Source organism: Anser brachyrhynchus (genome assembly GCF_964034855.1).
Source record: "Anser brachyrhynchus genome assembly, chromosome: 21".
NCBI classification, from domain to species: Eukaryota; Metazoa; Chordata; class Aves; order Anseriformes; family Anatidae; genus Anser; species Anser brachyrhynchus.
This window is the reverse complement of record NC_137714.1, coordinates 1903299-1928438: the sequence shown is the minus strand read 5'-3', so window position 1 is coordinate 1928438 and position 25140 is coordinate 1903299. Positions and strand designations below refer to the sequence as shown.

Genomic DNA, 25140 nt, shown 5'->3' with positions numbered 1-25140 from the left:
CCCCAAATGCACTGAAACTGGAAAGAAAAAAAAAAAAAGAAAAGGGAAAAAACAGTGGGAGAAGAGCCACAACCTCCTTGGCACCATTCTCCACCAGCGTCAAACTGGTTTCCATCAGCTGCATGGCTGGTCTGGGACCTGGCCAGCCCCATTCATGTTGTACTTTGATGTTAAGATGGGGGAAAAAAAACTTAATCAGAAAAGACTTTGGGGAAGGGAGGAAGCAAAGCACATTTTATGGCTAATTAGAAAAATACTCAAAAATTGGTCCAGGACAGATAATCTCTGCTCGCCAGCAGCACGAGCCGCGCTGTCCCATTTCAAGGTTGAGTTGCCGGGAATATCAATCTGATAATTGTAGTGCTACAAATGAAAATCAAATTGAAGCCAGTTAGAGGATCGCATTATAAATTGATTAAGTCCGCAGACAACTTTCCACCTCCCTGGCCTTGGGTTTCTGTGGCACGAACAGAGAGCTCTGGGTACCAGAGAGGCAGCAGAGCACTTCCCTCTGCCCATTACCCCCCTCCATCCCACACCATGTCTGGGCAAAATAAAAGCGATCTTGGGGCTTCCTGTTGAACTTTGAGCATGAGGATTGTATCAACCCGCTGGGGTGCTATCAGCAAAGCTAGAGGGATAGCTGCGATGGAAGGAAAACATCTGCTCTCAAGCTGAACAGGGTTACAAAATCTCATACGGAAACACGCTGGTTCCTATGGATTTATTCCTATGGGGTTTATTTCCAGGCTGAAGTTTTGGCAGTTCCCAAACTGCCTTCCCTGCAGAAACAGCTCCCTTGCTCAGTGGGAAATCCCCAAACCAGCTCCCAAAACGTGGGATTTCAATACCCCAAATCCTCAATTCACAGTCACAAAAAGGGTTATTTTAGCAAAACCCCATTTCAGCACAGCCAGCACCTGATGAATGTTCACACCTCTGCTTTATTTCTGCATCTCCAAGTGCCCCAATATATACAGATTCCTTCTTTATACAGGTAATAATATACACCGTATTTATATATATATTTATATATATTAACACGCATACACACATGCCTTCGGCCAGAGCCCAGCACAATCCCAGCGCCTCCAAAGCCCGCAGGGAGGTCGCCATTCCCCATGTTTAAAAACCCCCCTCTCCCAATGCACAAAGCTGGTTTGGGGGGGGGGGAAAAAGTCCACTTTTAAGTTTTTCCTTTTCTTTTTCTGTTTGTTTCTCCTTAAAAAAAAATAAACAGGGGTTCCACACCCGGGGTGCAACCACCCCCCGGCAGCTTTATGGGTGGATTTGAGGTAGGCGCCAGGGGGAGGGTTCCCCAGGGTGCTATAGCATCAGCGGGACCTGCCAGATGAGCAGGGTGCTGTCAGCCTCGCCGCCCCGGCGCTGCGGCTCGGCACTGAAGTTGCGGTACCCCCTGCCCCCCGAAATGATGGCGACAGAGGAGATCTCCTTGCGGGGAGCGTCACGGGCACAGGGCCGGCTCCGCACCCAGACGTCAGGGTCGTCGGCCATCTCGTAGATGGAGCCGTCCTCCTCCGTGTGCTCCGGGGTGCCGCCGGTCCCCGCCGGAGCATCCCGCACTGACAGCAGCTGCCCGGGGAGGTGGGCGGTGGAGCGTAGGCGGTATTGCAGCAAAATCCCTTTTTTCCTCATTTCCCGTGGCGGGGGGCCATCCAGCTCCGGGGTTTTCTCTTCCTCACCCTCCTCTTCCTCCTGGTTGCCCTTCAGCACGTCGGGGGCCAGGGTGCTAAGTGCCACTGCCAAAAACTCCACGGGGCCACCGTGCCCGTTGAGAGACACCATGCCTTTTCCTGCAAAACAGAGGAATTTGGCTAAAGAAGAGCCCAAACGGCTGCATGCATCACCTTGCAGAGCAGGGGAGTTTTTGGGGTGCTCACCAGTGATTTTAGGGATGCCCTCCAGCCGGGGCACAGGCAGCAGCACAATGATGCCCTGGTCGGTGCCAACCCACAGCAAGCCCTGGCAGATGAGCAGGCTGGTGACACGGACGTGTTTTTGTCCTGAAGGAAGGGGGAAAAAAGGGGTGAGCGAGGGCTTAGCAACAGCAGCATCCCCCTGCAAAGCGGGTAACTCTCCCCCAGACATACACACACCAGAGTTTTACATGGGGGACACACACCAGAACCCCCCTCAGAACTGAGCACCACCCTTGCGTGAAGATCTCCGTGCAGGGAAAATGCTGAAAATATCAATAAATAAAAAACAGAAGGACGAGGAGCGAAAAGAAGCGAGGCTTCTAATGGCAAATGAATATTTTATTGCAGAGACTTAGCGCTGCGGCGTCAGACTCGGCAAAGCAATATATCTGCAGAGATGCAACTCCAGTTCTCTGCGAGGACTTTATTAATGACCTGTCTAGTTAAAAAGGATGAGGGAGCGCGAGTTCAAAAACGCATTAATACCGAACGCTCACTCGCCCAGGAAGAAAAGGAAGTGATAAATATTTTAACATGCCCTAAAAAAAAAAAAAAGAAAGAGTGACTTACACGAGTATTGCGTTTATAACTAATTACACAATTACGACGTTCTGTAGCTGGAACAAGGGGGAGGCAACCTTGCAAGCTCAGGGCTGAGCCTCGTCCTTTCCTCGGCACATCGGGGCAGCTGAGAGCCAAACGGGCAGACACGGAGGGGAGACTGTGCTGGAGGGTAAGCGGGGGGGGAAAGGGGAGTGTGGGGCTGCGGTGTGCATGCACGAGGGGGTGCAGGGGTGCAGAGGTGCATGGCTGCACGCACAGGAGTGACAACGGGTACGAGGATGAGATGCACGGATGCATACAGTGGTGCAAAGATGGGGTTCATGGAGGCATGCACGGGTGCAGGAATGGGATGCAGGGATGGGGTGTGGATGCACACACAAGAATGGGTGCAGGAGTGTAAACACTGGATGCATGGATGAAGGGAAGGGGTTCCATCTGCCCAACGTTCAGCCTTGCCAGCACCCTACTCAGACCTGTCCGAGCCCATCCCAAAGCTTCTGCAGCCTAAAACCTACTCTCGCAGCCTAAGAACACCCTCCTTCTGCGAAGTGTTAGCATTTTGCTTGGGAGTTCTCATGATCTTCTTTCTGCCAAGCCACCTGCTAAAAACGCCCTGGGGTTTCAGGGTGATGCCCCCAGCTCCGTCCCTGCAGCTTATAAAGGGAGACCCAAGCTCCAGGGCAAAGCTCTGAACTTTACACCCTTAGCTAGATAAATCCCTTGCAGCACAATTCCTCTGCAAATCAACACGGCTGCAAGCAAAGCAAAACCATCTGGGGGGTGGACACCCCAGTTCTCCCATTAATCGGGATTAAGAGCCCACCTGGGAGGACGAAGGTGGTCCTGGTGGCGATGTTGATCTCCTGCAGGTGCTCCAGCGTCTCGGTGTGGAAGAGGCGGATGGAGGAGCCCAAGGAAAACGCCATCCAGACACCGCTGCCCGCCTTGATCATGTGCGTCACGCTGGCCTCCACGTCCGGGTGGGCCTCGAAGGTTTGCTGCCGGCAGACCGCAAAGATGAAAAAATAGAGAAGGAATCCCAGTGAAAGTCATTTGCTCCCGGAATTGCTGCAGGACCGGGCCCTCCAGCAGCTGCTTTAGGGCTGCTAACCCACAGAGGTGGGAAAGGAGAGGCCTGGAGGTCCCGGCCCTCCCCACCAGCTCTGATTTTAGCAGAGCACACCAAAAGCAGCCCCTCACCAGCCTCCCTTTTGGTTCTTTAGGGAGGTAACGGAGCCCTTCCCAACCCTCCAGGTTTTATTTCTTCTTTAAAAGACCTATTTGCTGGACTAGATGTACCAGCCAAGCTCACGCCAAGGTGGGACAAGACCTTCCTGCTTCCCTCCTGCCCCAAAAGCCAGCAAGCGAAGGCTCAGCCCCTGCACAAGAGCTGTTTGGGGACCACTGTTGTACAACAACTTCTGGACAAAAGGAAGAGAAAACAAAATATCTACTGCTTGGTATAAAAGCTGATTCTCCAAAGGTCAGAGGTGGAGAGCAACCTTCTCAGCCCTGCTGCATCTCCCATCTCTGCTTTCAGATGCAAAAACATCAGAGCTGAAAACCTCAACTTGACCTTTTCCCCGTGCTGCCCCATCCCTTCCTGCTCCCGATATGCTCCAACGCATCCAAAATCCTGATCAACACCTTATTTACCTATTTTGTCAGCTCTCCCTGCTGCAGCAAGCCCCCGCGAGGAGCCCCAGCTCACAAACCCCCGAATACTGCACTGCAAACACTTCCAGCAGCACTGGATTTATGTACCCAGAAACATCTTTATGAAATGAACTCTCTGAAAATCCCCCAAGCAGCAGGCAAGGCATAAAAACTGGTATTAGCATTGAAGGCAGGTTGGGAACGGCTCGAGCCTGCAGACACGGGATGTTCCAGAGCAAAGCAGACTTTGGAGCATGACGATGCTGGGGAAAGGAGAGGTTTGGAGGTTAAAATCGAATCCTGCTGGGAGCAGGAGGAGAGCGGCTGTTTCGTGGCATGTACTGTGCACACTTCCTCGGGCAGTGATTTGCTGTTTAATTGCAACCCCGAGGTCTTGCTGCAATGCAGCTCCTGCTTTCCACGTCGCAGCAACGAGCCCAAATCGCACCGGGGCAGTGAGCACGATGCAGGCTGAAATCACCTCCACACGCACACTCCAACTCCACTTCTTATGGGTTTGAAATACTGACTTGTTAAAAGGAAAGGAGCAGCTATTGATCCCTCCCTGGAGAGCACCGGCGCAGTGCAATCTCCCCACAAGCTCGCACAGAATGGAGGTGGACAGAGATTATTAGGTTATCTCCCCCTCACTCCCAGCCAGCATGGGATTTATTCCCCCGTGGTTTATTCCCGAGCTGCCGGCCCCATTCACACAGACCCCGGAGCCCGTTACGCAGCTCTCCAAACGCTACTTATGGGTTGGGGGTTTGCAGAGCTGCTGTTATCGAGGACAGGGAGGTGCAAGCTCCCGGTGGGAATCAAAGCTGATTTGGGCTGCAGCCCCCTGCTTGCACACTAGCATCAGCACTGAGCCCCCAGGGGTGGGACCCCCTCCCCAGCCCCCTTGTAACACCCTGTTGGGATGCCCACCCTGCATTGCCAATTCACACCGCATCACCCAGGATGTGCCCCCCCCCCTTTTTCCCCCTGCGCTCCCCCCACGCTTTTCTTCTGCGAGAATTCCCAGCCGGCTCCTGTCATAAATAAGATCGGAGACAGAAAACTAATACAGCCCTCCGATGCATTATTCATCCTTGGCACTGCTGGTAGGATGGATTTACGACAGCTAATACATGCAAACTAAGTTTGGACACTAAATGAGAAAATTAAAGGTGGGATAAAGTGTTTTTTTTTTTCCCTTTTTCTTTTTTTTTTTTTTAAGTGACTATTCAGCATTCCTTGCTTATGCAGCTATGGGAGAGGTTTCAGCATCACTGCTGGTGCCTCGTGGAGGGGACAGGACTCCTGTGACCCACTGAGGGACCAAAAGGCATCGCAAGGCAGCAATAAAAACTGTTTGGGCATCGCGCATTCACACCTGGTGCTGGACACGCACCCTTTTGTGCTCAACCCACCAAGAGTTCCCAAAAGCCACCGCCGCATCCCCCACCCCGGGTGCATCGCAGGGGTCCTGGCAGCGCTCGGTGTCCCCCCACCGTACCTGAGTACGGAGGCTGGAGGCGTCGAGGACGGTGACCTGGTTGGCACAGCTGGCCCAGACGGTCTCATCCAGCGTCAGGAGGGCTCGCACGGGGCCAGTGCCCACGGTCAGGCGGGTGGGATGCTCAGCCAGGTCCCACAGCCCCGCTAGGGCAGAGCAGAGAGGCCGGGAGAGGGTGAGAGGAAGCTTAGCCATGGGGGAAGCAAGAACTAAAACAAGCATCTTTTCATGCATCTAGTGGTTTAAATCCCATCAGGGCATGGGCACGCACAAGCAGGTGCCAGCACAAGGTATCCCTGCCACCCACAGATGTCACCTTCGGGTGCCGGGGTCACCTCTTGCCCCCCACGCAGCCGCAGATGCCCCCAACACCTCGATGCCACCAGCAGGAAGATGGACACATGAGCAGCACCCAAGCGCCCAGGGCACACGGACAACCCCTCCCCACCACGCTGTCTTCTTCCCCCCCCAACTTTGCAAGAAGAATTAAGGACAGAGCAGAGCGGAGGAACACACATGGGCAGCCACCACCCCCGGTATCCACCCCGAGCCCTTCTGTAGCACCCCTGTGCGAACGGCTCAGCAGTCGCAAGCATCTGGGTTTAACAGCCTGACGGTGCCACTGCTGCACAGCCACCTCCAACGAATGCTCAGGCACAACAGCACCCACTCCTTGCTGGAAAAGCCCCAAATGATCTTTTGTTTTATTTTTTTTTTCAGCTGTTGAAGTGCTACTGTTCAGCTGGGTCGAACCGGAGTGCCTGTGAAAGACATCCGACCAGGGTTTCCATGATTTCACCCCCTCCAGCAGGCTGGACGGCTGCAGTGGATAATTGCTCCCACTTTCACGCGGGCATCCTACTTCCACGGCAATTTCAAAAAACAAAACTTCAGGATCCGAGAGATTGAAGAGCCCCAGGGTGCGCAGAGCTCTGCTCTCGTCAGCATCGCAACCGAGCCGTTGCTCAGCCCCTGCACCGAGCAAATCTCGGTGCTCGCAGCTCCACGTAAAACCAAGCTATTTCAGGAAAGCTTTTTTTCCTAACAAAGCCATGCAGCAGGTGTGCCACCACGTGCAAATTTGCAAAAGACAGGGATAAGATATTAAAAAAAACCCTGCTAGCAGCTTGCTGCCTTCCACATGCATTTGGGCAATGAAGGGGAAATTAAAGCCGCGCCATTAATTTGCCAGCCTGCTTGCTAGGTTGGAAAGGGGGGTGCACAGCACCCAAAAATGCAACATAAGCAGCTCTGGTGCTTCTCTGTGCAGGTTATCTGAGCAAACTGGAGCTTTTGCCCCGGGCTGGGCCTGGGCAGCTTTTCTGAGGCCCTTTCCCACCCTCTAGCGACGAAGCAGAGAAAAACAGCTGGGAAAAGCCTCCGAGGAGCAAGGCTCTGAGCAAGCTGCACCAGGGCTGGAACACCTGGCACACCTGGAGCCAGCGACAATAAAAGCCAAATCAATCCAATAAAGCAGAGGGCTCATGCACATCATCCCTCTGTGGGGACTGGCTCTCTTTATAGCACCAAAAAGGTGACTTTTTTTTTTCCCCATGCAAACAGCTCCGAGGGGTCCTTGGGCACCCAGGAAGGATCCAGCAGTCCCCAAGTGCTGCCACCCTCCGAGCAAAGTCTTTCCTGCTGTACCAGCCCTTCGCTGGCCACTGGGACCTTTCCCTGCACATTTCCCTCAAACCAAACCCCACTGATCCTGGCAATGCAAAATAACATCCACACCACCACCACCACCACACACACCCCAGGGTTGCAAGGCAGAGGATGAAGTAGCAGAGGAAAAACAAAGTGGTGCTTCTATCACTATTTTAGCAGCCAGCCCACCTAAGGTGCCCCGCTCGCTGCTTTTGGGGTGTCACACCAAAAAGCCAAAACCATGCATGGGGGTGCTGCGTGCAGTGGGGTGCCCTCACCGTTGTTCCTGGGGTACGCAGCCACGGTGCCATCCTGCAGCCCCGCAAACAGGTACTCGGGGCTGTGCTTCAGGCACAGGACAGGCTGCATGCCCGGGCTCTTGCAGGTCAGCAAGCACTGCGTCCCCGTGTCCACGCTGCCATACACTGCGATGCTAGCGGGAAAAGGGGAGACGGATGAGCAGGATGGGGACCAGGGAGTACCAGTCCTCATTGCCATAAAATTTCAGTGCAAAGCTCTTTGCAGCAATTGCACACGGAGAAGGGTTGCAAGAGCAGCGCGTGCGCACAAGCGCACGCACCCCTGCGCGTGCCTTCCCTCTGTGGCGCTCACCTGCCGTCCTGCAGTCCCAAGCAAACAGTGGGGTGCAGTGCTGCAGGGGGCTGCTCAGTGCCCGCCCGGGTCTCCTCAGTCCCCGTCGTGTCCCCTTCAGTTGCCTCGGGGATGTACTCCATGCACAGCACCGGTGAGGCCACCGGGAAGGACTTGACCGTCCGCGGCACCGAGCGATTGAGGGAGAAGATCTCCACCTGCCCCCCTGCACCTTCCTGGCCACCCCCAACCTGCAGGGACCACAAAACCGTTTTTAGCCTTTCCTCTGATGGGTTCCTGAGGACAGATGCAACCCAAACCTGGTGCTTTTCACCCCATTTTGGGGCTCGTTTTGCTCACCCAGAGGTAGCCCTGCGGCAGCGAGGTGCTGATGGCGGAGAAGCCCAGTAGCGAGGACTGCACGGGGTTGTGCACCGCGGCGCCGAGCTGCAGGAGACACATGCATTTATCCCAACTCATGCACAGTACGCAGCGCATGCCCCAAAATCAGGACCCAGCCGAAACCCAACTAGCATTCCTTGTTTCTCAACCCCCAGCCAGGATGGATTGCACCCATTTCTGCCCTTGCAAGCAGCTCAGCCATCCCCTCCCAACCAGCCCGCCGTGGGATTTCAGGCTGCATTCTCCCTACAAATGGAGCTTGAAGGGGAAGGAGCAACTCAGGCGTTGGAGGGGAGGTTGGACATCGCCTTTACCTGCAAATCAAGGGCCTTGGAGGAGAAGGCAGACATGTGGCAGGAGAGGATGGGGCACCAGAAAGGCGCTTTGCTCTTCTTGTCTTCGTCGGGACAGAGCCAGCCTGGCTGGTTCTCCTCCCCTGGGGGGGGAACAGAGCAGTTCGAGGATGGCCAGGACACCCCCAGCTCCCCCTCAAAATGAGCAAGCCTGGGTGCAGCAGGGGAAACCACATCACCCACCCCAGCACCAGCTTTTGGGATGCATTAAACACCCCGTGCCCAGCACAGCCTCACGTTCCCAACCCCAAGCCACCACCATCCGCAGGGGGCCGGGGGCACACCCCAACACCTTCTCCAAACTCCTGCACCTCACCACAGTGCATGGCCAAGCAACTGCATTGAGCAGAGGCAGAAAAGCCCCCCCCTCAACTCTATATATGTAAGGGAGGAAAAAAAAAAACCACTAATGTGTTTCTTCACATTAGGCTTTAATGTGTTTTCATTTCTAACTTGCAGATACAGGATTATGCCCCAGGCATCCCAGATTAAAAACAACACAAACTATTAAAAACAAGAGAATCAAAAATCATTCGAAATCGTATTTGAGTGCTTAGATCCCCCCTGGGCTGGAATGATTTTTCTTTCTTCCATTAAACTTTCTTTTTTTTTCCTGCGGTGGCTCATGGAGTTAAAAAGGAAGAGAGAGACAGAGGTGTCAGGAGCAAGGGCTTCCCCCTTGTTTATTTGCACCATTTCATGGAAAAACGGGGAAATGTCAGCACCAGCACAAGGCCAAGCTGAGATCCATCAACGGGCATCCCAGAGATGCCACCCCAGAGCATCACAACGCAAAGCATTTTGAGGGAGAAGCATTATCCCCACCATTTCCCACTTCCAGCCAGCGTGCAAACCAGCTGAAAACTTCTCCCACCGCCTTGGTCCAACACTTTCCCCGCTACCAGTCTCCCATCAGGATGCCAACCCCTCTCTGCTCCCAGATTTTGCTTTCAGAAGCAAGAGCCACCCCAGCCATCTACTCACGCAGCCCAATCTTGGCCAAGTGGAGACGGTTCACCCAGGAGATCTTGCTCAGGGGGCTGGGAGTGATGAAGACCACCATGACGCTGATGGGGCGGCCAGACCTGGGGGGGGGAAAGAAATCAGTCAGTGGGTCGTCTTCAGCCTCCTCCCCTCCCCGGGTTGGACGGAAGCATTTGGGAACCCACTTGTCCGGCTTGCCAGGCAGCAGGAGACGGAGGCGGCACTTGTTGGCAGAGTGGATCTCCTCTTCCTTCACCTTCATCATCCTCTGCAGAGCCAAGCACCAGTCCTGGGCCACCGTCATGTTCAGGTTCTGGGGGAAGCGAGAATTCAGGGAAGCACCCCCACGGAGCCTCAATCCCCAGGTTTCAGCCACGGGGATGCTGCAGAGCTCAGAACGGGGCGACGGGTCCCCGTGGGGTTATCAGAGTGCCCAGACAGCCCCCTGCAGCTCCCCAAGGCACAGCAAGGGGGCTTGTGCCTAAATGTTAAGTTTTGCCCCCGGTTTGGCATTTAGGTACCTGGTAGGTGCCGTGCAACGTGCTGATGAGAAGGGTGATCTGCTCCACCACCGCCAGGTCCTTCTGCAGGTCCTGCAGCTCCTGGAACAGCCGTGGCGGCCCCAGGTAGACTTTATCTTGGGGGGGGGGGAAGAAGGGGAGAAACAGGGTTTGTGAGCAGCAGTCCCTGCTCCCCATCCCACCAGGGCTGCGCAGAAGAAGGGACGGGTGCTCACTGTGCGAGGCCGGCCCGGTGGGCGCGTGCTTCTTGGCGCCGGCGTTGTGGATGACCACGTTGTCCTTGTCATAGGCACCGCTCTCCTGCCCCACCTCCACCACCTGCACCTGCGGGAGGGCCGTGCTCCACTTCACCACGTATTTGGGGCCCAGGGGCACCAGGCTGCTAATTTCCAGCTGGCCTCTGCCAAGGGAGGATGCAAAAAGCAAGTAAATCGGCAGCTGGTGCTGCTCGTCCTGCAAACCCCACCAGTTCCCCTTGCAAAAAGCAGACGCCGACCTCTGTTCTCAACCCCACAGCATGCACCGGCTCATGCTTGCACCCCCAAACGTGGGGCACGCAAACACAAACCACACTCAGCGCCTACCTTGGATTCACTGGCCTGGATTGGGGGGAAACGTTAATAAAAAAGTATCACTGGGAGCCCAGAGAGAGCTTCCTTCCCCCCTTTTGCAGCATCAACAGCTGAGCCACAAGGTCCCCAAACCCCCAGAAGCTCCCACGGCATCATGGCACGGATGCTTTGCCCGAGGCTTTCAGGACAAAGCGGCCCCAAACTTGGGCTCGCTCCTCTAAAACAACGAGAAGCAGTTTTGGGGGTAAAGCTAGCAAAACCCACTAAGCCCAAAACCGAGGTGGGGAAGGGGACAGGTGCTGGGGGGTGACCACGCCAGCACTCTGCAGAGTGATTTTGGGGTGCGGGGCGGCCGGCACGTACTTGAAGTTGATGTTGGCACAGACCAGCATGTCGTTGAGGAGGAAAACCTTCCGCTCCTTGGACTTGATGAGCTGCCCCCGGTCACCGTACACCGTCTCCGTCAGCGTCTCGCAGAGCAGGAGCTGCCGCTGCCCCGAGCTCAGCAGCTGCAGAGGGGATGGAGCAGGCAGGGGGCTCAGCCCTGGGGGTCCTGCCCGCTTCCCACCCCCCCGGTTTTTGGGGGGGCATTGTGCTTGTGTGAGTGGTTTCCCTTCGCAACTTGGGCTTGCTCCTCTAAAACAGCAGGAAGCGGTTTTGGCATGCGCTGCTCCCAGCTCCACAGAAAGAGCCGTGCAAAATGCTCCGACTCTGCACAACGCAGCCCCTTTGCACCACAGCCCCTTTGCACCACAGCTTTGCGCCCTGCATTTCACACCACCAAGAGCAAAGAGCCCTAAAAGGACCACCGCGGCCCTTTTTACCGCCCCTTCCGAGTCCCTTTACCCTCTGTTCCCAAGTCCTAGCCACAGGGACAGGCCGTGGAGGCCACCACGTGCTTGCAGCACGGCCCAGGATGTGTTGCAATAGCTTCACGCATGGTTTTCCATCAGGGGTTGCAAAATCAAGCAGATGGATGGAGGGGAGGAAGCGACAGAAGAAAAAGCAGCGTGCCCTGGCTCACCCTCCAGCCTTCTCCTGGAGGGCTGGTGCCGGAGGGTGGGGGTGGAAGGGAATTTCCAAACGGGAAGCTTTTATTTTTGCTTTTGCTAAGGGACATTGTTTCAGGGAAGACGGGAGCTTGGCTTCTCCGAAACCCCTTCCTGGGAGCCCCAGCACCGCAGCACTTCTGCAAACACCAGCCAGAGGGGACGGATGCGAACCCAGCCCCAAAGCCGCCTGTCACCAGGGGACGAGGAGGAGCAGCGAGGCCGAAGGACAAACCTTGTTGAGGCTGCTGCGGTCACTGATGCTCTTGCTGAGCTGCTGGATTTCAGCAACCTGGTCAGCCACGCGCTTCTGCTCGTTGAGCTTCTCCGCCAGCGTCTCCAGCTCTGTGAGCGCCAGCTGAAGGGACAGGCGGTCCGCATGGCCCTTGGGGGTGTTCTTCAGCATGTCCTGGGGGGGGAACATCACCGGGGTGACACCAGCCCCGTCGGGTTGTGAATGGGGATGCTACAGCATGCAACACCAGCAAAATCAAGAGTTTGGAGGAAAAGCCTCCCAGCATCCCACCCTGGGAAAGGGGAAAGTCCCCAAAGCCCCACAAGCAGGCTGCCAGCCCCAAAATGAATCAAATGCCCGTTGATAAACCCTTTCCTGCAGCAGCCAGGCTGCCAAAGTGGGGTGCAAAGCGGGTGCCCCGTGGGCACAGGCTCCCCTCACCCATACCTGCAGGAGCAGGATGAACTGGGGGAACCTCTGGATGGGCTTCACCATCAGCCCGTAGAGCGTCACCCGGTCCGCGCTGGCCATCTGCCGCTTCTGTGCAGGGGGGAAAAAAAGCAAAAAAAGGGGAGTTTTCACCCCAAACGCTGACCAGCAGCCCCGTGTGCCCACACTTGGGACCCGCTGACCTTGAGGAAGTCGAGGAAGGCAGGTTTGGTGAGACAAGCCTTCTTGATGAGGGACATGGCAGTGGTGAAGTTGTTGACGTAGTCGCTGTACACGTCCAGCACCATCGACTTGGAGAACTTGGCACGGGGAGGAGAGGGCAGGATAAGCGCCGTCAGGCCCCCCAAAATGGGGCTGCGGGGGCTCGTGCCTTTTTGGGGCAATGCTGGGGGTACCCCGTGGTGGGGCTGCGTCACTGGGTTCCTCCACCCCCTGCTACCGCTGGGAAAGGGCTGGGGGAGGCTGGGCAGCGGTACCCGACCGCCCTCCTACCGAGGCCACGAAGAGGTCCCCGATCTTCTCCGCCGAGTCCCACTCGGCCACGCGGGAGGCGAGGGCAATCTGGAACATGGAGTGGCACTGCAGGATCTCCTTCAGGCGGAAAAACACCACCTGGCACTTCCTGGCGCTCAGCACCTTGGGCTCCATCTCCATCAGCGGGTTCCTGTAATCCTGCAGGCGACAGCAGGGCGTCAGCATCCCGCATCCCTGCGCCCCCCACCCTCCCCAGACCCCCAAAACCAGGGTCCCCCACCTGCAGGATGCGCTTCAGGGAGTCCACGTAGCTGCGCTCGCTCTGCACGATGGAGCCCAGGATGTGTCGCCGCACCACCTGAAAGGCACGCCAGGCTCATCCCAAATAACTTGGGGGGGGGGGAGAACCCCCATGCAGAAGTGCCCCCCCCTACCCTGCTGCTGCTGACACGGCGTCGCTGCTTTCTGCTGCCTCAGCCCTTTGTTATTTTGGGTTGCTCAAAGGGGAAGGGGAAGCCAGTGCTCACCCTGGACCCCGAACACGCACCCACCTGCTGGGGGCTGAGCCCCGCGGGCATGGGGCCGAGCTCCGGCGGTGGGTGCTTCATGTCCGAGACGGTGACCTCCAAGAAGCCCGTGTCCTCCTCCTCTGAGTCCCCTGTGAGGAAAAGCAACCCACAAAAACACCAAAAAAGCTATTTTACTTTTTTTTTTTTTTGGGGGGTGTGGGGGGTTGCAAGCTTCTGGGTGCTTGGTGCACCCCCAGTTTTGGAGGGGGCTCTGCCGCTGCGCTTGGGATGCTCCAGGGGCTCCGCTTGGGCTCGCAGCTGCAAGCGGAGCTGGAGGCCGGCATCGCCCGTCCCCAAGCCCCGCCGCTGTCACCGGACACCAGCATGAGTCAGGCCCTGCAAGCCAGAAGGGAGCCAGGACCCCGGGGGGGAGCACAAACCCTCCCCAAAAAGCGACCCGGGTTGAGGAACCCCCCCCCCACGTCCTTGCTCCATGAGGGGCAGCGAGCGGGGAGAAGCGGAAAAAAACAGCAGCTAAAAGCAGCCTGGCAGAGAAAACGGGGGCACGCGAGCTTCCCAGCGCCCAAGCGGGCCTTACCCGAGGCCGAAGCAGTTGAGGAAGAGGAGGGCGAGCGGGCCATGGGGTCGTGGGGCAGGGACAGCTCCTTCCTCCACATGGCGCCGGCCTCATGCCCCGCTCCAGCCGCCCCGGCCCCGCCGCCCCGCTCCCATCCCCGCTGCGTATAAATAACCACAGGGGAGGGTGCTGCTAGCCGGGTGACCTTTTTCCTTCCCTAATTTTGGCAGGGAGGATCCCAGCGCCTCGCTGCCAGCTCTGCGGGGCTGCCCAAGCTCTCTACCTGCTGCCCCCCCCCCCGCCGGTAAGACAGCACCATGGAGCTGGGATGCTCGGAGCATCTTTTTCTCCAGGTTCCCACCCCAGCGCACGCACAGATCCGCACGGGGCCATGCAGCGAGGCCAGGGCACACATGGCAGATCCCCAGGGGGGGCCCGGCAGAGCCGGGGGGGCCGCCTGGCAGGATCCTACCTCGCCCGCGATGCTCCAGGAACCCCCTCGAGCTGCTGGGGGCAGGCGGCAACTTTTCCACCTCCGCCGCCCTCCTCCTACGCTCCCCATCCCCTATGGGGCAGCAGAAGGGTTATGGGCACTGAGCTGGGGCTGGGGCTTGCTCCAGGATCCCCACCACCACCACCACCCACACACACACAATTGCATTTTCACCCCTTGTCTAGAAACCGGTGCTGCTTCCCACATCCCAGGGCAGAGCAGGGAACAAGCAGCAGCCAGAACAAAGCAGAGACGTGGAAGCGTCTTCAGGGAAAGGATGAGCGGAGATCTCCACACTTCAGAGGGTTTTCCCCCCCCAAAACCTGACCCTGTAGCATTTGTAGGATCGAGCAAGAAAAAAATCGCAGAACACCCCAAAAGTCAGTTCTGCCCAAATTCGTCATTTCCTAAACTGTTCCAATGCTCCTGGCACTGATCCTGCCTGGAGAACCTGCCCGCTCGCCGTCCCAGTGGGAACACCCATGGGTGCTGGCATAGTGCCCCCACCTCCACCCCGCTCCCAGAGAGGCGGAGGGACTTTGGGTGCTTTGGGAAGGGCGAGGAGGGAGCTGAACAGATTGAGCTGGGAATGCAAAGGGGAAAATATATTTAAAAGCATAAAATGAAAAAAAAAAATAGAACAGAGAAGCTAGAAGCCATATGGAGTCATGATGAAAAACATGGATTTTTTTTTTTTTTTTACTGCTTCCAAAAGGGCTTTTTTTGGCTCTCAAAAGCAACGAAGGGGGCTCCCTGCTGCCGGCCCGCTCACCTGGTGCTTCTTTACGGTGCAGGAAGGTCACCTTCCGCATGACCGCGATCTTGGTCTTCTCCAGCCCGTCCTTGGTGCCGCTTTTGGCCGCTTTCATCAGCTGGGTCATCTGGGCAGGGGGCGAGAGGGGCCGGGGTGCTCGAGATCGCGCAGCACCGCATCCCTCCACCCCGTCCCCTCAGGGACGCTGCCCTCAGCATCTCCCCCTCCTCTATCCCCAGAAAACCAGCCCTGGCCAACGGGGAGGATGAGGAAGAGGAGGGAAGGGAGGCAGCTGAGCACCGAAGGGGTTGGCTCCTGCACCTCTGTTCCCTCCGTGGGGACGCGGTCGCATGCCAGCAGCTTGCAAGCAGGCGCAGGCAAAGCGTGAGCATGCAGTGAAAGCGAAGAGGAGGGAGGGGAGAGGGGCACGAGCGCATCCAGCCCACCGCAGCGGGGTTTTGTACACACCCGTGCAAGAGGGAAAAGGGGCGTTTGCCCTTCACACCTGAAATTGCGACATTTTTAGTGCAAGTTGCTAAAATCCCAGCGTAAACTGGCCGTGAACTACCAACCTGAGTGGTTTGGGGCAGGGAAAGGCTTTGCAATAAGATTCTACATCTGCAGGGAGCTCCACTCCCTTTAATCTCCTTCCCGACCCCGTATCGGGGAAAACCTTCTCAGATCCATCTAGTGTGATGAACCTCGCTTTGTCCAAATGCCCCTTCAAAAAAAATAAAAATAAAAACCCCAAAAAGCAGATGGTTTGGGCGGATCGGGGACGGGGAGCTGCTCTACGCAGACACCGGTAACCGCCGGAGGGGATGCAGGCGAGATGGGGAAAGTGACAAGGAGCGGAGATGTCCCGATGTCCCCATGCCCACGAGACACACAGGAGGCAGCTCGCAGCGCAGCACCGTTTCTCCGCTGGTGGACAAAAGGGGCTGGATTGAGCCCGGGTGCATTCGCATCCCTACGGAAGGGCTTTTTCCCCCTCCCCCCCCGGGGAATTCAGGGGACCACAGGAAAGGACCGAGGAGGGGACAGTACCTTCCAATCGTACTTCTGCTTCAGCTCCTGCATGTCTCTCCCCCCAACTCTTAAAGCCAGGATGTCCCTCTTAGTCCTGGCGTATCTCTCCTTTAGTCTATTCAGGTCTGGAGAAAGCTGAGCCCCAAGCAAACCAGGCGGGAGGAGAAGCCAGAGGATGCGAGAGAGGGCAGAGAAGAGAGATTCAGGTAAGCAGCCAAAACAAGAGGAGAAACCATCCCAAAGCAGCACGACGCAGGGAAGCGTGCTCCCGAAATCCAGCTTGGTCTGAGCGGGGAAGGGCAGCAAGCACAGGAAAGGCAGGGAGCTGCAGCCACATGCCCAGATGCAACAGATGGGGGAGAAAAAAGGGAAGGAAAAGAGTAAATAGAGAAAAAAAAATCCAAAAGCAGCTCATGAGGCTGTGCTGGTTTCGTATTGCTTGAGAGCACAGGGCAGCCCCTGACCTTTAGGCGAGATATATCCAGGAAACCCATGAAAAAAAAAAAAAAAGAAGGAATTAAAACAGCAAGCTAACAAGGCAGAGGGGATCGCCAGCGTTACCTTGGGCTGGAAGGACGCCCGCTGCTTGGCCGGCTCAGCCTCTGGCTTGCTCTCCTCACCCGAGTCCTCGCTGTAGCTCTCGAACTCGCTGGAGCTCCAGCCCAAATCCTCACCCGCCCGCGGCCCCTCGCCTCGCTGCACGTCCTCGTAGATCAGGCTGCGCTCTGCCCCTGGGACATTTAGGTAAAACATCGCTCTTTTCCCTCCCCAGGGATCCCAAAACATCAGGGTTTTGCAAACCCAGCACCCTCCCCAGTCCTGGATGTTTTCCTGCTGTATTCCCCCTTGGCAGCCCCTTCTAGAGGGGCAGAACGGGGACGTTGCTTGTGATGCTTCCCTCCCGGTGCCTCAGTTTGCCTGGCTGTGAAATGGGTTCATGCCCCCAGGAGGGAGGGCTGCCCCTACCGTCTTGGTCAGCATCAAGGTTTTCACAGGGGACGTCGTCGTAAATCACATCGTCCTCCACCGCCGGGAACTCGAAGCGCTCACCTTGGGGGGGGGGGAAGCAAGAAAACAGACCCGTGTCAGGACCCCAAAAATCAAGCCAGGACCACAAAATCGTTCCCTGCTCCCAAGGCCAGGCTGGGCTTTTCAGCTCAGGCTGTGCTTTTCCACTCCCACCATGTGTTTTAACCCACCTCGGTGGCTGCTTTTTCTTTTCCAGGTCTGGGTGCTGTTGTCAGGGGGGGCCCCACCAGCCTCCCCATTGCTCACCCCCGCCGGCAGCCTGCAGGGAGGGCGAAAGAACCATCAGAGCGTGCCCCGGGGTGCCAAAGCCCCCAGGGCTGGATGCGTACAAACCCCAAACCCCATCACCCCCCAGTGCGTGGGGCTCACGCCCCATTTGGGGGCACAGCAGCAAAATAAAGCCCCTGCCTTGCCCGGGATGCAAACCCAGCTGCAGCCCACGGAGGAAGTTTTGCGCCGCCAGAAAAGCGTTAAAGTCAAGGTCGATGCCGCCGGCTTTCCGGCAGCAGAAATGTGAGCTGCAAAATCAGGGGGTGGGATGCAAGCGCGGGGGCTCTGCGTACCTCCGGAGCAGCAGGATGAGCTTGTTTGTTAAATGCAACCCCAACGCAAATTAAAATAAATTAAAAAAAAAAAAGAAAGAAAGAAAAGAAAAATGCAAAAAGCCGTGCTCGGCAGCAACGCTGATGGCTGCTTGTGCTCTTTTGCTCGCCTCCGGATGCCTGCAAAGCCCCAGCAGGGAGCCTGCAGCCTCAAAGCCACCGGTTGCTATTAATATTGACCCTACGGACAGCATGGCTGCACGTGGGTCTGGCCCTGCAGGGGACTCTGCGCATCCCACTGCACGTCTGCTGCTTTGCTGTCGCCCTCCAGGGCTTGGGGACCAAACCTTTAGGGCTACAACGGCTCAGGTTGGTCCAGGCAACCCACACAGGCAGGACGCACAAGTCCCCCAGAATGGCTTTTTTTGAATCTTTGGTCTGCAAGGGCAGGAGGAAGATGCGCCAGCGAGGCTGGGTGTGGGGTCCCCACCCCTGGGGGGCTGCCCCTTTGCAGTACCCCCTGCATTCTTGGGGGGGGGGGTACAAACCCCCAGGGTCTCCTGCTTGCTTCAGCCCCTGACCCCACGCATCCAACCCCTTTCGCAAGCTGTGAGCAATGGGAATAAAATGGGGAAACTGAGGCACAGCACAAGACTGGGATATGCCAAAGAGAGGGTGATCCCCTCCAAAGTTGCATTTTCTCCCCAGACCACCCCAAAACCCCACTTACCCTTCCTGGGTCTCCAGCACCAGCCCCTCTGCAGAGGGAAAAAGCAAAGAGAAACTGGGTCGGTGCCCGAGCTTGCAGCATTGCCAGCACGGCGCAGGCTCGGCCGCCCAAAGGGGCCGCTCTGGGGACACCGGGGAGACCTCACCGATGCTGGAGCTGGTGGCACGGCGCCTGCGAGGGGGTGCTTGGAGGACCGCACCCCTGCTCGGCTCGGCCTCGGCTGCTGAGTCTTCGTCGTCCTCCTCGTCGCTGTCCTCAAAGTCGAAGGCTTCGCCCAGGTCCTCCTCGCCGTGGGGCGGTGCGCCGGGGGCCTCCGGGGCGAGGCGGTCACCTGCGAGCAGGAACCCCGTCAGCCGGCATCACCCCGGCACTGATTTGCCCCAGCGAGCAGAGAGGGATGTGGGGCATGGCAGGGAGCATCGCCACCCAAAAACCCCTGCAATAGCCCCTCACGGTCCGGTGGTACTACGAGGCTCCAGTGGGGAACGGGGCGATGTCCCCCCTTCCTGCGCAAGGCCGGCTTTCCTCCCCCCAAAAAACCCAGCTCCGGCTGGTGACAGTACCTACTGCGGGGCAGGGGGGCAGCTCGGACGAAGCCATGGCACAGGGGGTCCGGACGCTCTGCCTGGGCCCGTCCCCGAGCCTTTCCTGCGGGGAGGAAGAAGAGATGGGTTCAGAGGGGGGGGAGCAGCCCCCCAGACCTCCCCCGGACAGGGGACAGCGTGGAGAGACCTCCAGGCACCCCACGGGGGGACGAATCCTGCTCTGGCTGCTGCAGAACCTTCTCACAAGCAAACAAACGCCGGTCCCGGGTGTAAGCGCACGCTGCCACATCCACCCCGTGCCCAGCGACCTTGCAGGGCCAAACCCATCCCTGGCAGCTCCGAGCACCCAGCCGAAGGGGCTAAGCTGTGCTCAAAGGCTGGAAAGCACCGATCGATGGCCCACCCGCTCCGGTAACACGAGACGCCCAGCACGGCGCCCTGAAAGGTCACCGAGAGGAAGAGGAAGGACGGAGCAGAGACCCCTGAGCCCGAGGGATGATGCACAGGAGAGAAATGGCAGCAAGGCAAGCCCAGGAAGCTGCAAAGAGCAAAATGGTCCCCAGCACCCAGTGCCCGACGGATGCCACCACCCTGCCCCGAAGAGCTGGCTGTGAAGAGCCGACCCCAGCTCACCCCAGGCAAACATTTCCCCCACGCCGGGACCCTCATTCCCCAGGGGAGTGAGAATCAGGGGATGCGCAGACCCAAAGCGATCCCAAGAAAGGATCTGTTTCTTCCCCCGTGCCCCAAAGCCCTGAGAGCTGCAGCATAGGGGGGCCTGCAGCAAGCCCCCCAGCCCCAAGGGCACACACACACACGGGCACATACCTACAGGTGTACCTATAGGTGTACCTATAGGTGTTCCTATAGGTCTCCTGCTCCCCTCTGGCCCCCCAGGGAGGTGACAGCACGGCCACGGTGGGCAGGGGAGGAGAGGAGGAAGAGGGAGGAATGAGGAAGGTCAGAGCAGACCAACCTTCCCAAGGCTCCCTCGCCACAGGAAAAGGAAGGAAATCTCAAGGGACTCTTTTTCCTCCTCTTCTGACCTTAAACATTGATTATTTGGTGTTTTAGCCTGGGAAACCGGCTCGGCTAACACCCACACCACCAGAGTGAGAAAAACGCTGCAAACTTGCCCAGGGTCTTGCACCCCAGGATTGATGTTCACCGCCCAAATTCACATTTAACCCGCAAAACAAGCTCCAAACCTCCTGCAGCCAGCAGCAGCAATTCCCCCGCGCGGGCACAGCTTCTTCCCAGCCTCGGGGTTGCACAAGGACAGACGGCGTGTAGCAAAGGGCTTGGAAGAGCAGCCCTGTGCCGCTGCAAACCCCCCCCAAAACATCGAGCTGACACGCACCCGGCCTTCTCCCAGCACACATACACACAAAAAAAAAAGAAAAACAAAATCCTCTTTTCCTCACTGACCTGAGCTCTCCAAGCAACCGCCACAGTGCTGTAAATATCCTCTCCTACCCACTTTTGCAAGCAGCCCGACGCCTGCATAAACACGCTGGGGTGATTTATTCGGAGGGAGGACCCAGGGACACTTTCTCCTCCTTGAACTCTTTTTCTGGCCCTCGGAACAGAGAGCGCTTTGCAGCCAAGGCGTGTTTTCAGGCTGCTCTCATGTCACCTAATCTGCTTCCCATCAGCGTTCGCTAGCGGCTGCAGCAGCGGGCGACTCTCCTGCCTCCCCCTTTCACAAGCTCACCTTGTCCCGCGGGAAGCTCCAGGCTTACCCCTATGGATGGGATGCCAGCTGAGCCATAAATCTGCCACGAACCAGCCCGCTGGGGGACCCGACGGAGAAGACACTTCCACAGCGATGCTCCCCCAAAACGCAAAGGATTAAAAACCACCTGAGCACAAAGGGAAGCCGAGAGGGGAGGTGCCGATGCCCGAGGAACCCGGGAGCTTGCTGCCCCTGCCCGGCACGCCAGCGGCTTTTTGCTTTTAGGGAGGAGGACGGCAACACGCTGCACGGCCAAGGCAGCAGTCAAAGCCAGCTCGGCCCCGATTTTATCCCACTGGCGCTGCAGGATAAGGTCACTTACCATTTTGACAGTTGACATAAGCTCCTATCTGCCCGATTTGTCCCAGGGCTGGTTATTTTCCCATCTGCAAGCATGCCTGCTTTGGGGGAGAGTTAATAGGCGAACGCCTGCTCTCCAACCCAGCCGGCCCCGAGCTTTAATTGAGCCTTGATAAAACGAAATTAAGGCATCGCTGCGCACAGCAAAAATGAAAACCGGGGCAGGAACATCCTGCTGGCAAAATGCATCGCCACGGGACGCGGCAGGAGGGGAAAGCTGCCCTGCCAGGGAACGCGCTCTGCAGCAGGATGGGGATGCTGGAGAATCCTGAGACAACCCTTGGAAAGACTGATTTAAACGCCACACCGTCTCCCTCCCAACTGGGGAAAATAAACAGAGATGGATATAAATAAAGTCCCTGCAGCCAGAAAAGCAGGGCCACCTGCTAAAGCCAGCCCGAGCCAGCCGCAGCATCCTTCTCCCGGGGGGCTGGCACCTATTCTGCTCCATTGCATTATTTTTAGCCCCCGCGGCGGAGCGACAGGGCCCAGCTGCCAGTGCAGCTGCCAGCCTGGGGACACGGCAGGCTCCCGGCCCCAAAGCCCCCCCAAGCCCCACTGCCCCCCTTCCCAAGGGCAGGGGGTGCAAAAAAGGGGGTTAAAGCCTCCCAGGTTGCTGCGTCCTGCAGCAAGTGCCAGCACGAGCGGCTCGGCGCGTGGCTTTGCTTCAAGGTGAAGCGAAGCGCAAGCGGCAGTGAAAGGTAGTAAAAAAAAAATAAATAAAAATCAGCAGATTTCCACTTTTCCAACCCAAAGTTGAGAAATGCACAAAAGCAGCTGGGATTCAACCAGGGAATCCCTCTGGCTCCTCTCCGCAGCCCCGCTGCATCAATCCCACCTTACAAATGGCCCCAGCGCAGCACTACCTGCGACGGCATCGGCAAAAGGGTGGCCAGATCCAGACCCGGAGACCCCAAACGTGGCTCCTGAAAGCAGGCAGTGGAGCAGATATCCACCCGGGGAAGCAGGCGGTGCTCCAGCTCCGGCCCATAAATCACCCATAAATCAGGCACAGCAAGAAATAAGAATCCACTGCTGTTTCCTCCGCCTCGCTATTGCTTCCTCCCTGCGTCCCACTGCCACCTCGGGGCTGGCTTTTGTCACCCCAGCTCTCCTCCGGGTGGTTTTCCACCCCAAAACACACGTGCAAGCCAGCAACTTGGGTTATTTCCACAGAGAGCTTCGCGGGGTTGCTCTTTCCCCCAATCCACTGGGAAAGTATTAATGATACAGTACGGGGGGCGAAATGATAGCTGCATGCAGAGGGGGTTTTAAGCCCTAACTGGGTCCATGCGGTGCATTCCAGGGCTGCGTGCTGAATTTCCCAGCTTTCCAAGGAAAGAAATGCAGAGCTTTTAAGGGATCGGGTGGAAAGATGGGCTCCAAAAAGGAAAAGTTATCCTGCGTCTTCAGAAGTGCCCAAATCTGGGGGTTTGGGGCCAACAATCCAGCAGCGGTTGGTGGTGGTGGCCAGAAGGGGAAGGTGAGCAAGCACTGGGAATGAAATGAGGCAGAAAGTGGAGTTTTCTCCCCCAAAAAAGCCCCTCCAAAGGGCTTCTAGCCCCAAAATTCAGCCAAATGACAATTCAAGATCCAAGGATATTTTGCCATTTGTTATCAGCTGGCCCTTGCCAAAAGCCACCAGTTTATGGGGGAAAAGTTCCTCCTGAGCGAGGTGGCTCAATTTTTCATTTTGGAACAGGGTTTTTTGGGCAAACATCCCTGCTGCTGCCCGCTTCCAGATAAAACCCAAAGACCTGGCACTGAACTGCTGCTGCTTTCCTTTTAATTTTGCTTTTCAACATCACTGATGAACCGGAAAATCCATTCCTCATCCAGCCTGCGCCATGAGAAGTGCAAATGGAAAAAAAAAATAAATAAAAATCAGAGTTATGTCCCTTATAAAGTCATTTTGTGGCTTTTTGGCAGGCACATAGTTAGCCCATGCATTCTTCGGAGCTGGTTTGGCATTTTGGGGTCTGTCTATGTTTAATGCCGAGGCAAAGAAAGGCCATGGGAAAAAAAACAGCGCCTTGGGTCTGGCTGTGACCTGCAGCGGGAAGGCGCAGGCATTTCACAAAAGAGCCTGTTCTGCAAAGATTTCTTGCAAACAGCTTCAGAAAGCAGCAAGGCAGCCTTAGTTTGCACCGACCCTGTGCTTATCTGCATCTCAGCTTTATCGCTTCGCAAAGCAACCCAGCTCATCACCATGAAACTGCCCTGGAAAGGGGTTCAGAGAGCAGGAGCAGGAATAACAACCTAGTAGAATTTTATTTTTTTCCCCCTCCCCAGGAATGTTTCCAGCTTGAAAGCCCCAACAGCTCTGAACTTTGCCTCCATGCAAAGTCTGAACCAAAACTTCCCACCACTGTCGCAAGCAGCCTCTCCTCCCGCCATGGGCCACTGCTGCTCCCCCTTATTTTGCCTGAAAAGTGCCCAAAATCAGTGTCAGAGGGTGACACTGATGAACTCGAGATCACCCTCTCCAATTTTCTTAGTTCCTGTCCCTTGCAGACCCGTTTTGCCAAGACCTATTCAAGCACACCGTAAGACGCTTTTTCTGCACTGTGGGTGCATTTTTCCACTTTTTTTTTTTTTGTCTGCTTCCCCTGCTTTTTGGGAGAAAAACCTGCCCTTCACAACCAACTGGACACTAAAACACACTTTATACATTACAAAGACCAAATGGAGACAAAAAAAAAAACAAAACACCACATCGCAGGGACGTTACCCCCTTTGCAAACCTCACATCCCCACAGTGCACACCCTTCTCTCCCAATGCAACCAGTGTCCAAACCCCTCCCAAAAAAAAAAAAATCACAAAAAGGAGGAAAGTGCGATTAGCACCAAGCACGACATGTCGCGTTAGCTGTTCCCAGCAAACCACGCACCAAAATCATCAAGGAATATTTTCCGTACGTGTTGGGGGTTAAGAAAAAGTCCTCCTTGCCACTAAAAATGACACAAGCGGTTTTGAGACTGCCAAGAAAACAAAGCCAAAAAAAAAACAAAACACAGAAGAGTTTGGGGCATTTTCTTCCAAATATACTCACAGGGACACAGCAGAAAAAAAAAAAAAAAAACACATTTGCGTGGGTGCAAATCCTGCAGTTGGATTACGCCACCAAAGCACAGCAACATTCAACTTTTCCCCCATGCAAGGGGTGCCCCAGGTCGGTGCTCAGCACCCCAAAGCTTCGTTTTCGCGTGAGGAAAGAGCAGGGGAAGCGCAGGAAGGTTTGCAACCATCGCACAGTTTGCAAACGGAGCAGAAAACAGGGAGGAAAACAACCTGGAATGGGTGCAGGAAGAGCCTTGTACAGCAGCAACAACACGCCGATGCTCACCATCCTCCTCCTCCTCCCATCCCCAGCCTGAATTCCTATATTTATAAGCAATAATAACAATAATAGGCGCTTTTCTTTCACATCTATCCGCAAAGCCCTGACTGCTGGCCGGAGCAGAGAGGAAAACAGACCACCTCCTCCCCACAGAAGGGGCCATCTTGACCCTATAAATACAAACCTACAAAAATGTATCGGCGCGCTCGTACGCAGACGTGGGCCGCGGAGGTGGGAGGCAAGGAGGGAAGGGGAGAGGGTCGCTGCTGACCTGGGAAGGCCGCGTCTCCTCCGGCTTTGTGTCCGCATCAGCCGAGCAGGGCCCCGGCAGGGGCGGCGCGGGTGCAGCAGCCTGGTGGCGATGGGACTAATCCTGCCCGCGCCCACCCGCGCCATGCAGCGGGGTCCCCATCCCCGGGCTGGGGGCTCCCAGCGGGTCCCTGCCTCTCGGCCGGGGCCGGATCCTGGCCGCAGCGGGGCTCGCACCAGCTGGGAGCGGCAGCAGGCAGCAAGGGATGCCGGGATCTGGGCAGCATCCCCCCCCTTCTCTTTTC

General features: G+C 56.7%; 1 protein-coding gene across 1 annotated transcript; it reads right to left on the bottom strand.

The window, feature by feature from the left end:
* Window positions 1-927: 927 nt before the first annotated feature.
* Window positions 928-25140, bottom strand: ARHGEF10L (Rho guanine nucleotide exchange factor 10 like). The gene is given in 30 exon segments (XM_080564204.1): window positions 928-1814; window positions 1902-2024; window positions 3328-3502; window positions 5662-5807; window positions 7590-7744; window positions 7924-8153; window positions 8263-8349; window positions 8619-8740; window positions 9642-9742; window positions 9827-9954; window positions 10163-10278; window positions 10378-10562; window positions 11098-11243; window positions 12019-12192; window positions 12466-12558; window positions 12651-12767; window positions 12961-13140; window positions 13223-13300; window positions 13494-13600; window positions 14501-14593; window positions 15294-15402; window positions 16323-16439; window positions 16866-17035; window positions 17271-17354; window positions 17504-17592; window positions 18606-18633; window positions 18751-18936; window positions 19169-19253; window positions 24858-24902; window positions 24904-25140. Coding segments are annotated over 30 exon segments (4176 nt in total). The 5' UTR covers window positions 25123-25140; the 3' UTR covers window positions 928-1326.